Source organism: Nannobrachium achirus, assembly GCF_963921795.1.
Source record: "Nannobrachium achirus genome assembly, chromosome: 21".
NCBI lineage: Eukaryota > Metazoa > Chordata > Actinopteri > Myctophiformes > Myctophidae > Nannobrachium > Nannobrachium achirus.
The window spans coordinates 9427019-9444936 of NC_137828.1; the positions used below are offsets into that span (position 1 = coordinate 9427019).

At 42.4% G+C, this 17918-nt stretch overlaps 1 protein-coding gene across 1 annotated transcript in view; it reads right to left on the reverse strand.

Annotated features, from left to right (window-relative positions):
- LOC308307116 (glycogen debranching enzyme-like) overlaps positions 1–17918 on the reverse strand; it is a 71056-nt gene that overhangs the window by 34325 nt on the left and 18813 nt on the right. Inside the window, exons 6-11 of the mRNA XM_080752266.1 lie at positions 8940–9121; positions 8318–8429; positions 3809–3944; positions 2283–2385; positions 1441–1538; positions 643–782 (exon numbers count right to left, since the gene is read on the reverse strand). Coding sequence (XP_080608392.1) covers positions 643–782; positions 1441–1538; positions 2283–2385; positions 3809–3944; positions 8318–8429; positions 8940–9121 — 771 coding nt within the window. The remainder of the gene's footprint in view (positions 1–642; positions 783–1440; positions 1539–2282; positions 2386–3808; positions 3945–8317; positions 8430–8939; positions 9122–17918) is intronic.

A 17918-nucleotide genomic window follows, 5' to 3' on the forward strand; every position in this document is an offset into this window, starting at 1 on the left:
ATTCAAGACACATTATCACATTATACCAACTGAGCTAGCAATCCTGGCTGACAAAGACACTTTTTTTTGTGCTTTTATCTTTGACAATGTGGATTCTAACGCAACGCAGAGGATTCTAACGCAACGTGGAGGTAACGTGTCCGACCACCTAAACTATGCCTTACTCTAACCCTAACCCTAACCTTAACCTCAGTAAAACTATGCCTAACCCTAACCCAAACCCTAAACCTAACCTCAGTAAAACTATGCCTAACCCTAACCCTAACCTAACCTCAGTAAAACTAACGTGTCGGCGCCTCCGTGTGCCTCCGTGCAGAGGCGCCGCCGTCGTGAATAGTGGCGTGATAGGTATCGTCGGGTGGCTGGTAAACCTTACATAGCGGTTTCGAATCCCACTTCAGGAATGCCTTTTTTTCCCCCTTCTTCTTAGACCACTGGGCTTACCCAAAGTACCCCCCCCCCCACCCCGACGCATTAGGGTACTTGACAGGGTGTCAGGTGTCTGACACCTTGGGGGTGAGAACCTGTTGGATATATACAGTACAGTGCATATTATTCGCTTCCCTAAAGTGAACCCTTGCGTTGCATGTGGTTCCATGTAGTACTACGCTCTCACAGTAACATCCTCCAGTGTGGGGTCACCTGGTTCGGCAAAGTTCCGTAGCGGGTCGTCTCCCATCACCCAGCCGTTGTGTGCCAGGAAGTGACACGCCTGGTCAGCCTGGCCAATCAGATGCACTTCCTGGTCAAAGGTCATGTCATCAAAGGGGAAGGTGAAATACCTGCAGGGACAATACATCATTACATCCATATTGGTTTGTTAAAGGTGCAATAAGTGATATGTTTTGGTTAAAACAAGTATTAAATAGCTCTATATTGTGATAGTAACCAGTAAGACTACATAATCGGGAGATAAGCGTAAGTCATGTATATGTCACAGTTTTTTGAGTTTCAGTGAAATTGAGAACAGGAGCGCTCGTCGTGCGGCGGAACAAGCGGTCGTTTTGATCCACAACAACGGCAACGACAACGTAGCGTCGGCAGGAATGATAGCGCCTCACCCCACGGTTAGGTTAGGGTTAGGCATAGTTTTACTGAGGCTAAGGTTAGGGTTAGGGTTAGAGTTAGGCATAGTAAGCTAATGGCTAAACACAGCTGAGCTAGGCTAGAAGATAAACAACGAAAGAGGTATTGCAAACGAGTGACGTCAGCGACTACACAAGTGAATGGCTGTTGTCGCCATCTCATGGTGAATACGCAGAATTGTGCGCTGATAAGAGACTATCAAGGTGAATTGATCCAGGTGGTGTTAGGGGTGTGTGGTGAACGACAAAACAAGCGCTCTTACCCCAATCCCAATTAATTTACCCAAACTGACTATATACACAACAACATGGGTGTAAACCAAGCCTTCAGAAGAGCGTGCTGCAGTACATGTACCTTGTGACAAGAGGGTTCTCCTTGGTGACAGCTCCTAGCTTAGGCCCGTGCTCTGCGGTGCGCTCATAAACTACAGTTCCCACAATGCAGCTGATGGCCTGAGAAGAGGGAGGAAAGAAAGGTCAGGATATGAAATCCTTCAAGACAAGAAAACACTACTGTTGGTTTATGAAGCATTGAATGGTTTAGGGCTGAAATACATGTGTGACCTTGTGTGATATCATAAACTATTCAGGCCTCTCTTCTTCTTATTTGTTTTCAAAATGTCCTTTTATGATGTGTCCTTTAACCCAGTGTCATAATGTCTTCACGCTTAATGTTTTATGTAAAGCACTTTTGAAATGCCTTGTGGTTGAAATGTGCTTAATAAATAAACTGGCCTTGCCTCCACAAATTAAAACTTTGGATAATATTAAGAACAACAGTGTAGAGACACACACACACAGACACGCTCGTGCGTGCAAATGGTAAATGGTAAATGGTGCATTTATATAGCGCTTTTATCCAAGGCGCTTTACATAGATTGTGCATTACATTCACCCATTCACGCACACATTCATACACCGGTGGCGGAGGAAACCATGCAAGGCACCAACCTACTCACCGGGAGCAATGTGGGGTTCAGAGTCTTGCTCAAGGACTCTTCGACATTCACTCAGGGGGAGCCCGGATTCGAACTGGGAACCCTTTGGGAACCCTTCGTGCTCTAATAACGGTTTCTCTACCCTTGAGCTATGCCGCCCCTGTCCGCCCCCGTGCACACACACACACACACACACACACACACGCGTGCGTGCACACGCATGCATGTGCTGCACACACACACACACACACACCCACACCTTTTCAGAGTGGTAGTTCATCTCTTTGTGGTGCTCTGCGTTCAACTCTTCCAGTGCCTTCTTGAACCGATTGCAGCACTCCTGCATGTCTGATGGACTGTTGCTGTTATCACACACGCACACGCACACGCACACACACACACACACGCACACGCACGCGCACGCGCACGCACACACACACACACACACACACACACACACACACACACACACACACAGAACGCAGTGAGAGAGATATAATGACGACTTCTTTCCATTGAATACTTTATTAAGAAGTTTGTTGACAGTACAGCGTAAACTGTCTTCAAGTTACTCTAGGTCTATTCACGTTATTCCTGGCCCCGCCCCCGGCTTCCTGTTCATATCCTGAAAGAAGCGGAGGCTGAAAAAGCTGGTCTGAAAAACATCATTTGGTTTCCTGTTGTCCTTGCATTTAAGTGTCAGTAGTTGGCGTTCTAGGCTCTAGGCTCTGAATGTACCTGGGTTGCCATGTCTGCTTATAATAAGCAATTAATGTCTTTAAAAAAAATAGTATAGTTGCTTATTGGGCTTACTTTCTAATATTTTTTTAAACCAGTCTTTAAAAAGTCTTTTCATATCAAGGACCCCAGATTAACATATTTGTCCGCAGTCGCAGACCCCCATCTGAAAATATGTGGACCTCCACACAGATTTATGTTGTTAAAATGTTTCAAAAATATTCAAAATATTTTTTTTCCCCTCAATAGTTTTTAAATAGCAAATATACAAGCTCACAATATGTCGCAATGTGACACATTGTGAGCCTTCTGATCTGCTATTGTGTAATGTAAATGTTAAGTAGTATAGCCTAGTTGCTTCTGTTGGGCTTATTTCTTTGGCAAAATCTGGCAACAGACAATTCCCTGTCACTGTCACACAAAAATAGGGTTGGGGTCCCATTGACTTTCTATACAGTAAAATAATACAACAAAATAAATCTGCTTTAAGTAGCAAGTGAGGGGTCAAACTATAGGGTTTTTTTCATGATCCTGAATCCAATGCAAGCATTTGTTTTGCATGAAAAACATTCCTTGGGCTAGAAAGGCCCCCACAAGAGCGTGAAAACCACGGTGAAAAGTGATGACTCATCACTAAACCATAGTTTTGTGGTGGCTTTTCTAGCCCAAGGAATGTTTTTCGTGCAAAACAGATGCTTACAATGGATTCAGCACCATGAAAAACCCCTAGTTTGGCCCCTCACATGCTATTTGAAGCAGATTTATTTTTTTGTATTATTTTACTGTATAGAAAATCAATGGGACCCCAACCCTATTTGTTTTTAATTGAGTGGCTGACTTGCTTTTCTGAACAAGTAGGTCCTAGGCATTGTTCATGCCAAATTTGGTGCTTGTATCACAAAGTGAACAATTCTATCAATAAATTGACTTGTAGCCGCTTGACTATAACGTGAATAGCCGTGTAACCCATATTACCCTGACTTCTGAATCCAAATACCTCCTTAACCCGACACCAACAAGGCACAGTGAGTGACAGAGAGGGTTCACCTGTGTGGGGTAAAGGTTTCCAGGGCAGAGGTCATGTCCACCGTGTTTCCAAAGCGTCGGTACTGAGGGTCCTGGACCGTCTTCAGCTGTGGCGCCCCCTGCTGGGCAGGAGGACTGGACCTCCCAGCGTCGCCGCCTGGATAAACGACACACACACACACACACACACACACACACACACACACACACACACACACACACACACACACACACACACACACACACACACACACACCAGTATTAACACTTATGTAGCCATGATTTTTTCTCTTCAATGGGCCACGTTGCCATGGTTACCATAGACTTCCATGTAATTGCGCAATTGTGTAAAAAGTGCACGCCCATGCCTAGATGATGCACCACGTGTGTGCAGGCTGTTCACAGCTTTCAAACAAAAAAATCCGCTTGGAAATCCGTTCAGGCATTCATGATTTATAGGCCATTATGTTTTCTTCAGATGTAAACAAACATGGCTGCCATGTTTGAAAGAATGGGTTGGTATGGGGGTTAAACATGCAATTTCGCGATCGCGATCATGCCTAATACATTTCTGGAGGTCCAAAAAATGTTTTTGAAAAAAAAAGAAATTGAATTTTCTTTTTTTTTTTTTTTTTTCAAAAACGGCCCAAACTCGGGAAACTCGGGGTTGGCACAGCACTAGTACCAATACAAACTCGGGAAACTCGGGGTTGGCACCATATGTGTTAAAATGTTCCTTAGCTGAAGAATTTTTGTCGGAACGATACGTTATCAGACCGCTTTAAAGAAGTTTGTAGCAGCCTTAATTTAACCCAATTAATAACCGAGATTACCAGGCCAGATCCGAAGGACAATTCTAGGGGTACCCTACTTGATCTGCTATTTTCTAATAAGCCTGAAAAAATCACAGCCTGTGGTGTTTTTGAGCTCGGTAAAAGTGACCATTGCCCAATTGCTTGTGTTAGGAGTACACGTCTAACAAAAACACATTTTTGCACTGTTACTAAAAGAAATTTCAGACATTTTAATGAGCAATCATTCTTAACTGATTTGCAAGGTAATATTCACCTTACAACAGAATTCTCAGAGCTACAACTGGCCCTGGACTTTTTTATTAATACTTTTATCTCAGCTGTTAACAGGCATGCCCCGCTGAAAAAATTTAGAATCAAAGACAGATCAACACCTTGGTTTTCCCAGGAGCTCTCAGACCTATTTAAAAAAAGATACAATGCCTGGTCTCGCGCCAGACGTTCAGGAGACCCTGCCCACTGGCTAATTTTCAAACAAATCAGAAATGTCTGTACCACGGCAGTGAGAAAAGCAAAGTCCAAATATTTTTTAGATCTCATTACTAGTTCCTATTCAAACCCAGCCAATTTTTGGAAGGCTATTGATCTCAATAAAAATAAATCTACACATTCTTTGCCTACTAATATTAAATATGATAATTTGGTTCTTGAAAATCAAGCTGAAATCTGCCTTGCTTTTAATAAGCACTTTGAGGATGCAGGGAATCTATTTGAAAAAACATACACGAATCCACTCCCAAGTACCAGTGGTGTCCTCACTGACATGTGTCGGCTGGAGTCTATGGGCCACCGTCAGTCCTTTTCTTTTAACCCCTTCACCTGTAGTGCAGTCTTTGATGAATTAGCATCAATGAATGCAAAAAGTTCACCAGGTGAGGATAACCTGGATCCATTTTTTATCAAATTAGCTGCCCCAATTATTACAGTGCCTCTTGTCCATATTTTTAATCTTTCAATTTATCAAGGTGTTTTCCCTAGCTTATGGAAAACAGCTCATGTGACCCCACTGTTCAAAGGGGGTGATAGGGAGGACGTTAACAATTATAGGCCAATATCAAAATTACCCTGTCTGGCTAAAATATTGGAAACCCTAGTAAATAACCAACTCAAACCATTTCTCTCAAAATTCTCTATTTTAAGCCCACAACAATCAGGCTTCAGACCAAATCACAGCACTATTTCAGCAGTCACCTTAGTGAAAAATGATATTGCCACAGCATTAGATAATAAACAGCACTGTGCTGCCATATTTGTTGACCTTTCTAAGGCATTCGACACTGTGAATCATGGACTTCTTATGGAGAAATTGAAAAATATTGGCCTCGATATTAACTCATTTGCTGCCATTTAACAATACCTTCGTACTCCAATCCTGCCAAACTGTCTCCATAGACTTCCATGTAATTCATAGTGCACGGATCATGCACACCCATGCCTAGATAATGCACCACGTGTGTCCACATTGCTCACAGCTTTCAAACAAAAGAATCCGAATGGAAATCCGTTCAGGCATTCATGAGATAGCAGCCACTATGTTTTACACTGTTGTGAGCTTGGAGGTCTGCTACCTGAGTTGTATGGGGGTTGTATGGGGGTTAAACAAGCAATTTCGCGATCGCTATCATGCCTACTAACCTTTTTGGGGTCCCAAAAAAAAAAAAAAAAAAAAAAAAAAAAGAAAAAAAAAATTTTTTTTTTTCAAAATGGCGGCCATTCTCGGGTTCCTCGGGCGTGGCAGGGAGGGACATCCCAAAATTCTCGGGTTCCTCGGGCTTGGCAGGGTATGAGTTAATGCCCATCGTTGGTTTAGTGATTACTTGACAGGGAGGCGCCAATGTGTTAGAGGAGGGGATTCCCAATCTGAATTTTTGCAAGTCACTAAAGGTGTGCCCCAAGGTTCAGTCTTGGGTCCAGTCCTTTTTACTATTTATATAAATAATATAGTATCCAAATTAAAAGATTGTAAATCCCATTTATATGCAGATGATACTGTTATTTACTGTATAGCCAATTCGGTTGAAGTAGCAATGGAAAAATTACAAAATGCTTTTAACGCCCTGCAAGATGCTCTCATCTCACTTAAACTAGTTCTAAACTCAAGCAAGACAAAATTTATGCTATTTTCAAGAGCCAAAAATATAAATACCGACTGTCTTCATATTGATACTCTAAGTAGATCCTCCATTGATAGAGTTGCAGAATATAAATATCTGGGTATTTGGCTAGATGATAAACTTACATTTAATCATCACATTTCAGAACTTTCAACCAAACTAAGACAGAAAATTGGATTTCTATATAGAAATAAAGTAAACTTCCCAATGATCTGCAGGAAAAGGGTTGTGGAAGCTGTCTTTATGTCAGTATTAGATTATGGGGATGTTATCTATAGAAATGCTGCCCCTACTACCCTTTTACCCCTTGACACAGTATACCATTCAGCACTTAGATTTATCACTGGTGAAGGCTACTATACCCATCACTGTACCCTCTATGAGAGAGTAGGCTGGCCATCCCATGCTGAGAGAAGAACAAGGCACTGGCACCAGTTTATTTTTAAAGCTATTGATGGGAAGTTACCACCTTATATCACTTTACTACTTGACTGGAAAACAATAACTTACCGGACTCGCTCAAGTGACTGGCTTTCACTTAAGGTTCCACCTGTTCAGTCAGAACTAGGGAAAACAGCTTTTTGTGTTGATGCTCCTGTTTCATGGAACAATCTACAATGCATGCTAAAAATTAATGCTCCAATATCGTATGGTCAATTTAATAACATGCTTTTAAATCTCCCTACCTCAGTATGCAATTGTTTTTAACCTACTATTTCCTTATGATGTTTTATTTTATTTTTTGTTGTCGTTGTGTATTTGTATGTCTTAATTGTTGATTTTTGTATTGTAATCTCGTCAGCATTGCAAATGAGGGTGAACCTCAATGCTCTTTTCGAGAATAAATAAAGGTTTCAATCAATCAATCAAGGTACAAAAGTACAAATGTATATTGGCATCAAAATATACTTAAATTGACAAAAGTAAAAATACTCATAATGTCTCCTTTCTCTTTCAAGAGAAGAAGGTCTATAGGATTTTAATTGTAACAATAGTCGTTGTGGCATTGCCATTTTTACTTAAAAAAATCACACCCAATGTGAAGTTAGCGGTGGTTGTGCTTGCATAACGTCTTCAATTGGTAATTGGTGATGTAATACAGGCTACACACACACACATTGCTATGGCAAAGCGCTGAGGAAAACACATTGCTATGGCAAAACGCTGAGGAAAAAGACTAGGATATAAGTCTAGGATGTAATTGGTGATGTAATATGGCTACACACACACACACATATTGCTATGGCAAAACGCTGAGGAAAACACATTGCTATGGCAAAACGCTGAGGAAAAAGACTAGGATATAAGTCTAGGATGTAATTGGTGATGTAATATGGTTACGCACACACACATATTGCTATGGCAAAACGCTGAGGAAAACACATTGCTATGGCAAAACGCTGGGGAAAAGGGGCTACAGACACACGCACAGCCACTCTTAGGAGTGGTTTACCACCGCTCAGAAACAACAACAGAGTACTGTACTTCTTCCAACAATGTGTGTGCAGGTGAGCGTACGTGCATGCTTTTGTCTCTCTCTCTGTGTGTGTGTGTGTGTGTGTGTGTGTGTGTGTGTGTGTGTGTGTGTGTGTGTGTGTGTGTACCTGCTTGCAGCATCTTTCTGAAGTGCTCCACAGCTTTCTCCACATTCACCTGAAAGAACTCCCACAACCTGAGCTTAGGGTACACCTCCTCCAACAACACCCCCCGCAGAGCCTGGAGAGAGAGGGAGGGGGAGGGAGGGAGAGGAAGAGGGAGAGAGAGAGAGAGAGGGAGAGGGAGAGAGTCTTTGAATATATCTTCATTTGTAACTCATATATTTGCTTCTGGGGGGTCCCTGATACAATATTTCGAGATGGGGGGGTCCCTGGAACAACATATTTTGAGATGGGGGTCCGTGGCCAAATATATGTAGTTTTGGGGGTCCTAGGCATGAAACATTTCGAAAACCACTGAAAAACCACAGATTTTTTTTTAAGAAGGATTTAGAAGACACTTATAGAATCGGGTGAAAATATTTGCAAGAATTTTCAAGATTTTTCAAAAATAGCATATCTACAAGCTCGCAGCGCGGCACTCAATGCCGCGCTGTGAGCTTGTATATCTGCAATCTTTTTGAATATTTAAAGCATAAATTATTGCGTAATAATGTGTTCAGGCCTAAATGAACAAAAACTACAACTTGCATCACATTTAATGCCAGGTGAAATGCAGTAGCAGACTCACGTTCATGTGTTGTTCGGTGTGGACGAGTGCCGGCAGGCCCTGCTCTTCATACTTGCCCTCAGCCACCTGACAGCTGAGGTGCCACAGGGCTCTGTCCAGGATCCACGCTGGTTTCAGATGGGGATAATTCACCAGGTTGTAGCCACACTCCGGATGCAGACGAATCCACTTACTGTTGGCAGCTGGGGAGGAGGACACCACAGAAAGGTGGACGTTTGTTCATCTCGTCAACCCCAGAATATAATCAACAACAAACAGTGACATTTGTAGCATTCGCCTAGCCCCCCTATGAGTGGAAGTGAGACTGCTTTTGGGTCCTCGATGTGTGATTAACATTTGGCGCAGATCGGATGTCGAAATTAGTGGCTTTTTTTCTTCTTCTTTTTAACAACCTCTCCCACAAAGTTTGAATTTCGTTCGTAGCCAACCGGAATGGAATGGGAAAAAACTAACTGACTCAAGAGACCAATTTTGGACTAAATGAATGGAGTTAATTCAGTCTAACCTTCACCCAGCTGATAATGGTCTCGGGGGAGGCAGTTGGGGGCTAAGTAGTCTCGCGTAGCCAGACAACTATTCCACAATCTCCGAATGCTATATAGAGTCTGGAACGGCAGCTCCCGAACGGCGAGTATCGGAAGTAGCCAGTGCTGCACTGAACTGTAGTCCCATTGGAAACATAACAGAAGCACAATAGCTCATACAAAGTCATTCGAGCGGCCTATTTTTTTATGGGTGTATACTATATAGTTTAAGAAAACGTTTGAAAACATCATGGAAGTAACACCAATAACACCAGAGAAAGACGAAATAACGCCCCCAGAAATATTGAAAGGAGACTTAACGCTTCCAGTAGATGTTATTGCTACTGCGCCAAGGGAGCGGTTGCGTCACATCCGCTTTATCTCGCACTTATCGTTTCTATTTCCGTTTGCCAGACTGTATGCCGGGAGCATTTGCCCATATCGCCGAGGCAACAGTCTGGCCTCGCGAGATTAGGGGCTAAGTATCCTCCTCAGGGACACTTCAACACATAGACCGGGTCTGGGAGGTGACTCTGTGACCTTCTGATTGCCAGACCACCTCTCTACCCACTCAGCTGGACTGTTATGAAATGTTATGACCACAGCTTGAAACACATCTACTCCGGAGCCACTAACTGCAACTCTCTCACTCTTCTACATTGTGTTATATTCTTCAAAAGGTGGGCCATCATCATTCGTTCAGAGCATCATATGAGCAAAGCCAGTTTTCTCTTGCAGTTTTTGAATGAACATTTTGGTCAGGTAATGAGGGTACGTGGATTCAGACAGAGATCAGGGAAGAGGGCTACTGAGGCCAAGGGCATTTGAGAAACACTGCGTTGTGTAACACAGTGGTTCTCAACCTGTGGGTCGGGACCCCCAGGGGGGTCCCCAAATTATTTTGGGGGGTCCCCAGATGATTAACTTGCAATGTGCAACATTGTTTTCTCACCCAACAGTAAACAAACCTACATGAAGTTTAAGTGTATAGAGGGTATCTGCACATTTCTAAAGTGACAATTTAAGGACTTTTTAATACCTCTAAAATGACAAATTAAACATGGGTCAAACTGTCAAATATTAGAGGCAGAAATTGTGAAAATAGCCTCACAACCCGAGGCGTTGTGAGCATGTAGATCTGCTATTCTCACAATAGAACCATGTTATACAAAATCTAATGTCTCAACTCTCAGTGCTCGTCAGGGTGGGGGGTCCCTAGCCTCGCAAGCCATCCCGAGTTACGTCATCACCAATGTGCTTCCTTTCTCGAGAGTCTGGCTGTTGCGAGGCTAGGGGGTCCCCAGTTAAAATATGATTATTATGGGGGTCGCGGCCTGAAAAGGTTGAGAACCACTGGTGTAACAGAGCAATTCATTTACACTCATGTCATGTGTGGGAAAACATACAAACATACACATGATTAGATATCACGTGAAATGCAAGCACACGCACACGCGCACACACACACACACACACACGCACACACACACACACACACACACACACACACACACACACACACACACACAGCAGGGGTGTCTCCTCTAAGTTTCTGCGTGCAGATCGGGTTTCACATGGTGTGTGTGTGTGTGTGTGTGTGTGTGTGTGTGTGTGTGTGTGTGTGTGTGTGTGTGTGTATGTGTGTGTGTGTGTGCGTGCATGCGGATAGTGTTTCAGGTGGGGAATGTGTGACGGACAGTGACCTTCTGGTCACACCGTCACACCATAATGTCACCCTGCCAAGAAGCCAGTGCTGACACAACAGGGTGACTGTGCAGAAAGACACTTTATACACGACGAGATGACAAAACTCCAACGGCAGCGTTCCAAGGTGTGTTCAATTAGCTTGTGGGCCGTTCTAGTGTTAACAACCACTTAACACTTTTGAGTTGCCCGAGTTATTCCCGATGTCCGCACTTGCCACTGCCTGAGTTGCCCGAGTTCTTTAAAAAAAAAAAAAAAAAGTTTGGACCACCTCTAACTACTAGGCATGATCGCGATCGCGAAATTGCATGTTTAACCCCCATACCAACCCCATCTTTCAAACATGGCAGCCATGTTTGTTTACAAATGAAGAGAACATAATGGCTGCTATCTCATGAATGCCTGAACGGATTTCCAAGCGGATTTTTTGTTTGAAAGCTGTGAACAGCGTGCACACACGTGGTGCATGATCTAGGTATGGGTGTGCATGATCCGTGCACTATGAATTACATGGAAGTCTATGGAGACTGGTGGCAGCCTGGAACTTCAAAGAGATTTTAAGGTGGCAACCATTGTGTTAAGCCCTATTTCGACAATAGCGGAAATAGATCGACAAGCTCACAACGCATTGTGAGCTCTTTAGAAAATATCTGAATTTCTGGATTCATTTTTGAACATTTTCTTCTTCTTTAACTTCTAAACTAGGATGACGGAACTATAGTTGTACTGACTCTGACCTCTAAGGACCTTCCAGGGAGGGTGCTCATGTGCGTCGGGCTGTGACACCCTTTCTAGTTTCTTTTTCTTTCGAGTTTTTTTTTTGCACTGACTTTTTTGACACTGCACTATTAGGTTGTGTTAGTAGTTTTTGGGTATTTCTGCTTGTGTTTGACATGACAGTGAGATACTTGTTGCACTAACTAGCATTGACTGCTATGGTCACTTTTGATTTGGACACTGTACTATTTTGATAGTTGTGCTTAAGGACACTTTATGTATATATATATTTATATATTATTTGTTCTTTCTTTTTTCTTTTTTTTTAAGATTTGATTTGGGGCTTTTTATGCCTTTATTGATAGCCAGTAGACTGACAGGAAATGGGGGGGGAGAGATTTGGAGTGACACGCATCAAAGGTCGCCCGGATCGAGAATCGAACCGGCGCCGCCGCCAGGCATCCATGCCTAAGTGGTATGCGCCTGGACCAGTAGGCCAGAGGGCTCCCCTTCTTTTCTTTTCTTTCTTTTTTTACATTACTAAAACATTCACTCACACTTCGTACCTCGCTGCAAGCTTGTGCATCTGCTATTCTTAAACATTTTTACAGAACACATGCTACGTCCAGCCCCCCCTCTGTCAGGTGAAAAGAAGCAATTTGGACTCCTCATGCATAGAAAGAAGCATGAGGTCAGTTCGTTGTCTCCCCAGGTTGGCGCCCAGGATTACATTAGGCAATTGACACTGGGTGAACAATGGGTTACAAAATCGTGGGATAAAAAAAATGATAAAAGAAATGTATTCGGAGTTGCACTTTATAGCAACAATACTAACAAAATACAGAACTATAAAAGCATTTCCCACCTTTTCTCCCTCCTAAAATGACTTTCCCAAAACATGGAGCCAAGGGTGAAAGGGTAGGCCTATGTGTGTGTTACGGGATGTTTACATTACGAGGTATAGAATAACTGGAGGTTATCTTTAGCCCACAGAGGCACTGATAGTCTAGTAGTGCAATGGTTCTCAAACGTTTACATTTCAAGGTCTCCCTGTGACAGTATACAAATGGAATCGGTCCATTTGGTTCTATTTGTATACTGTCAGAGTTACAGACCCCTAAAGTTTTTTTGTCTCAGGGCACCCCATAAATATTGTTTTAATCCGAGGCACCCCTACATTATAATTTTCACTCTCAGCACCTTATATTTATAGCATATCGTTGCTGTCGGGTGGAGACAGGTGTATGTCCAAAATCGTTTGTTTTGTATTTATCATCTATAAAATTTACTAAACTAGTGGAAACAGCAGATCTACAAGCACACAACGTGCTTGTAGATCGGCTGTTTTCACTAGTTTTGGGCGACAGTAGCCTACACATTTGAAACTTGGAGATACGAGGTTTCTGCCCGATTGTGACGATATTTTAGTGATTATGTTGCAAGGAAAACGTTGAGATAATAGCCAATGAAAATAACTTTGTACTTCAAGTTTAAAATGATACTAAATATTTTTTCAAGTGTCCAAATGAATTCCAAATATTATCAAATGATCTCGCGGCACCCCTGGACTGCCGTCACGGCTCCCCAGGGTGCCCCGTCACCCACTTTGAAAACCCCTGCCCTAAAGGAACACAGAGGATCCCTGGAATCCAATTTGAGAACCACTGGTTTAGTGGACGACTGATGGGTCTTTATGTAATTTCAACATGTGTATAGTGTGACATACAATATCATCTGGGACAATAGTCTAGTAGTAGATGGAAAGCACAAGTAGTCACAGCAGTAACAACCATGATTAGAAAATTACTGATAATTGACAATTTCAAATAATAATCCCCATTTCAAGGATTATCGATAGTTGCAGCCTTAAACAAGATCATAGAAAAGGCTGACACCACTGTTGTTGGCAGGGTGCCATTAAAAACAAGGTGGAGAGGATATACTTCTCTAGTCTCTCATGCCTGACAATGCTTCTACCAGGGGTTGACACTAAGGTCTCAGAGGCACTTGCCCGTCGGGCAAGTACAGGTCATGTTCTACTTGCCCAAAGGTCTTGCCCACTTGCCCCAAAAGTAAATCGTCCATTATAAAATTTGAATTACCTTTCACACTTATTTTGTTTTACTTTCTGCAGCTGTGTGATAAAAAAAATTTCATACCTAAATCTTTGTCCAAAATAGCTGGGTTCACACCTATTTTATATATTAAAGTGTAGCAACAGTGAAAACAGCACATTATAAGTAAACAGTGCTCTTATTTTCCATTCTACCGACCAGAAGACAGAACGCTCTGGCCAGGTTCAGGTGTTGTCTAGACAGATATCTCATGTAGCGGTTACAGATGGTTGGGACCTCTCTCAAACAAGCACTTGCCTGGTCGGGCAACCTGAACACAAACTCCACCTGCCCCAAAGTTTTATTTACTTGCCGTGGGCAGGTGGGCAAGCCTTAGTGTCAATTCCTGCTTCTACAATCTTTGAATGCTGCAGAGTCTGTAACTACACCTCCCGAAAGTTACAAACGGCAGCTGCCATCTGTTTGATGACAGTAGTTGGCGTCAACATGCTCGGTTTCTCTCTCTCCCTCTCTGTATCTGTCTCTCTGTCTCTCTACATGACCTTCAAAGGCAGCAGTGTTTAAATTCTGCGGTGGAAGAGGTAAGTAAGTAAAGAGGCAGACAGCTGCTGCACTAAGGATCATCTGGCCTAAAGGCCAACAGTGGTGCTTTGATGCTACTCTGACAGTCACAACTTCAACTCTGTGTGTAGGAAATGACAGGCACTATGAATTTTTGTTTGTTTGTTTGTCAAAAAAAAAAAGATTTTGTGAGCTTAAAGATCTGGTATTTTCACTAGTTTGGGTCACTACTTAACTTTATTTCGTAGCGTTCTTTTTTTTTTTAGATCTCAAGCTAAAATGTTTGTGAAACACTGCTCTGTGCGTTCAAAGTGATGAAGACATGTTGTTTCAGAGTTGAAACATTAGAGGCAGAGGAGGAACTAGTATCACATTCCAGAGACTTGGCTTCATCTGAATGAAGAGATGTTTCTTACACACGGCCTCAGTGCTGCCACCTGTCTGTCTAAATGAAGAGATGCTACTAAATGAAGAGATGCTACTACGAAGCTTTTGATTGGCTGAACCGGAGCTAGGGAGCACTTCTTTTGCACCGTGCGGCGGTGCCGGGTGGGATGACCACCTAAACTTAACCTCAGTAAAACTATGCCTAACTCTAACCCTAACCCTAACCTTAACCTCAGTAAAACTATGCCTAAACCTAACCCTAACCCTAACCTTAACCTCAGTAAAACTATGCCTAAAACTAACCCTAACCCTAACCTTAACCTCAGTAAAACTATGCCTAAATCTAACGATGTTGGTCACACGAAACGAGCGGCTCCGCCTGGAGCTGTGGTGTGAATCATAATAGCACGTCTGTCACACATTCATCACTTTGTTCTATTTCCATGCTGTGTAACCCCGGCAACCAGTGTGTACTGTTTACCAAACATTTTGTAAACTATCATCATAAGAAGGGAATATCTTCAGAAATAGTGTCATATCCTGGAATAAATTCCATACCAAAATATTTCTTCACCAATGTGTTTGTAAAGGTGTCTAGTAACACATCCCACAAAGACTGAAATTCAGTTTCCCTAGGAGAATCAGTTACAGCTGATGAAAGATGGAGTCCCATTAAATTAACTATACAGGATAAAACACACCCAAATAAATAATGCTTTAAGTAGCATGTGAGGGGTCAAACTAGGGGTTTTAATGATTCTGAATCCATTGCAAGCATTTGTTTTGCACGGAAAACATTCCTTGGGGTCAAGGCGGCTCCCACAAAACTTTGAAAAGTGATGACTCATCACTAAAACAATAATTGTATGGGGGCTGTTTCTAGCCCAAGGAATGTTTTTTTTTGTGCAAAACAAATGCTTGCAATGGATTCAGAATCATTAAAAAACCCTAGTTTGACCCCTCACATGCTCATATTTATTTTGGTGTGTTTTATCCCGTATAGATATTTTATGGGACTCAAACTTTCATCAGCTGTAACTGATTCTCCTAGGGAAACTGAATTTCAGTCTTTGTGAGATGTGTTACTAGACACCTTTACAAACACATTGGTGAATAAATGTTTTTGGTAAAGAATTTATTCCAGGACTTTTTAAGATATTCCATTCTTATCAAAGGCACTGCCATATTCTTCTTTTTTGTGCCTTGCTTTTTTTTTTTGACCGTACACAACAGTACTCTTTTTCTTTTTCTTACCTCTTTGTAACTATCTATCTATTAGTGGGAGAAATATGTGAAAAAGGTGTTCACTTTCAGCAGAAAGCGTGAAAATTTGCACCTAGGGGTATTTTTGTGCGCTGAATTAAAAAATTGACGGTCCCAAGCACTTTTCTCAAATTCACTTTTCTCTAATTCACTTACCATACAGGGAAAAAAGACCCCCCAAAATCTTCTTTAAGTAGCACGTGAGGGGTCTATCTAGGGGGTTTTCATGATTCTGAATCCATTCCAAGCATTTGTTTTGCACAAAAACATTCCTTGGGCAAGAAATGCACCCCACAAAACTATGGTTTAGTGATGAGTCATCACTTTTCACAGTTGTGTAGGGTCCATTTTTAGCCCAAGGAATGTTTTTTGTGCAAAACAAATGCTTGCAATGGATTCAGAATCATGAAAACCCCCTAGATAGACCCCTCACATGCTATTTAAAGAAGATTCTTTTGGGGGGTCTTTTTCCCTAGTATGGTAAGTGAATTAGAGCCACCAGATCCCAAGGGAAAAGTGCTTGGGACCGTCAATTTTTGAATTCGGCACACAAAAATACCCCTAGGTGCAAATGTTCACGCTTTCTGCCGGAAGTGAACACATTAGCCTATTTTTGTTACATATTTCTCCCACTATATCACCAGCTCCTCCTAACCAGGCTTAAGGCTCTGTACATAAAAAAAGACAAATAACTGAAATGTTGACCATATTCACACAGCAGCCATTTTGCTCATAGATTAATGAAATGCCACCTTTTTGGGGTGGCATTTCTTCCCAACCCGCAAATATGACGTGCGAGCAAAATGGCCACTGTGTGAATATAGTCAACACAAAGGAATGACTGACCATGACCGGCGCCAATAACCCAAATGAATAATGTACAATGGCCGTATACTAAAATGATGCTATATTAAGTAATTTAGCATCAAGGACCCCTGGGGGTTTCCGGACCCCACTTAAAGTGCTAACCGCAGTGCTAACTTATGCAATAACAGCAGATAAACTATTCTGTCCATCACAGTTTGCCAAACCAACGTCCTGCCACGTGAACGTCCGGAGTACTGACTGTACTGACATTTAAAGGACTGCCCATCCCCTTGGCAGGCCTTTAAATGCCACCTATCACCTCTGTTTGCCAGGGCACTGATGACCACCCAAACGTTTAGTCTGTTTTAAGTACGGGCACCTTCAATGAAAAGGGCATCCATCTTTGAGCTGCTCCAGTGCTTTCCTTTCTTCTAAACGTGTGTGTATGTTGGTAAAGAAACGTTACAGAAATGATTGTTTGTTTATTCTCTCTTCCGTGTCATCAGTGCCCATACCCTAGGTGGGGTTGGCGGGGTCCCTGTGTCCCCTAGGGTAGGTAGGTACCCTCACAGAAAACATGCAGTAATTCTGGTCTACACACTGCCTCCTCCTGGTCAGGAACTGGTTGGAATAACGTGTTCCTTCCACGCGCCACGGCCTATCGGAGAAACTCCCCCCTGTCAGGTGATAAGAAGCGGCCTGCTCACTCCTCATGCATTGAAGGAAGCATGAACTCAGTTCGGGGCTCGATCTCCCCAGGTTGGCAGAGGGAGAGTAGTGCCCAGGATTACAGCTTAGGCAATTGGCGCCGGGTGAAAAATGGGTTAAAGAATTGTGGGATACAATTTTAGAAAATAAAAGCAATTGTTTGTTTAGCTGCATTGATTCCTTTGTAAAGCTGTGTCCGCCATCTTTTGTTATCCTTGGACAAATGGAAATAA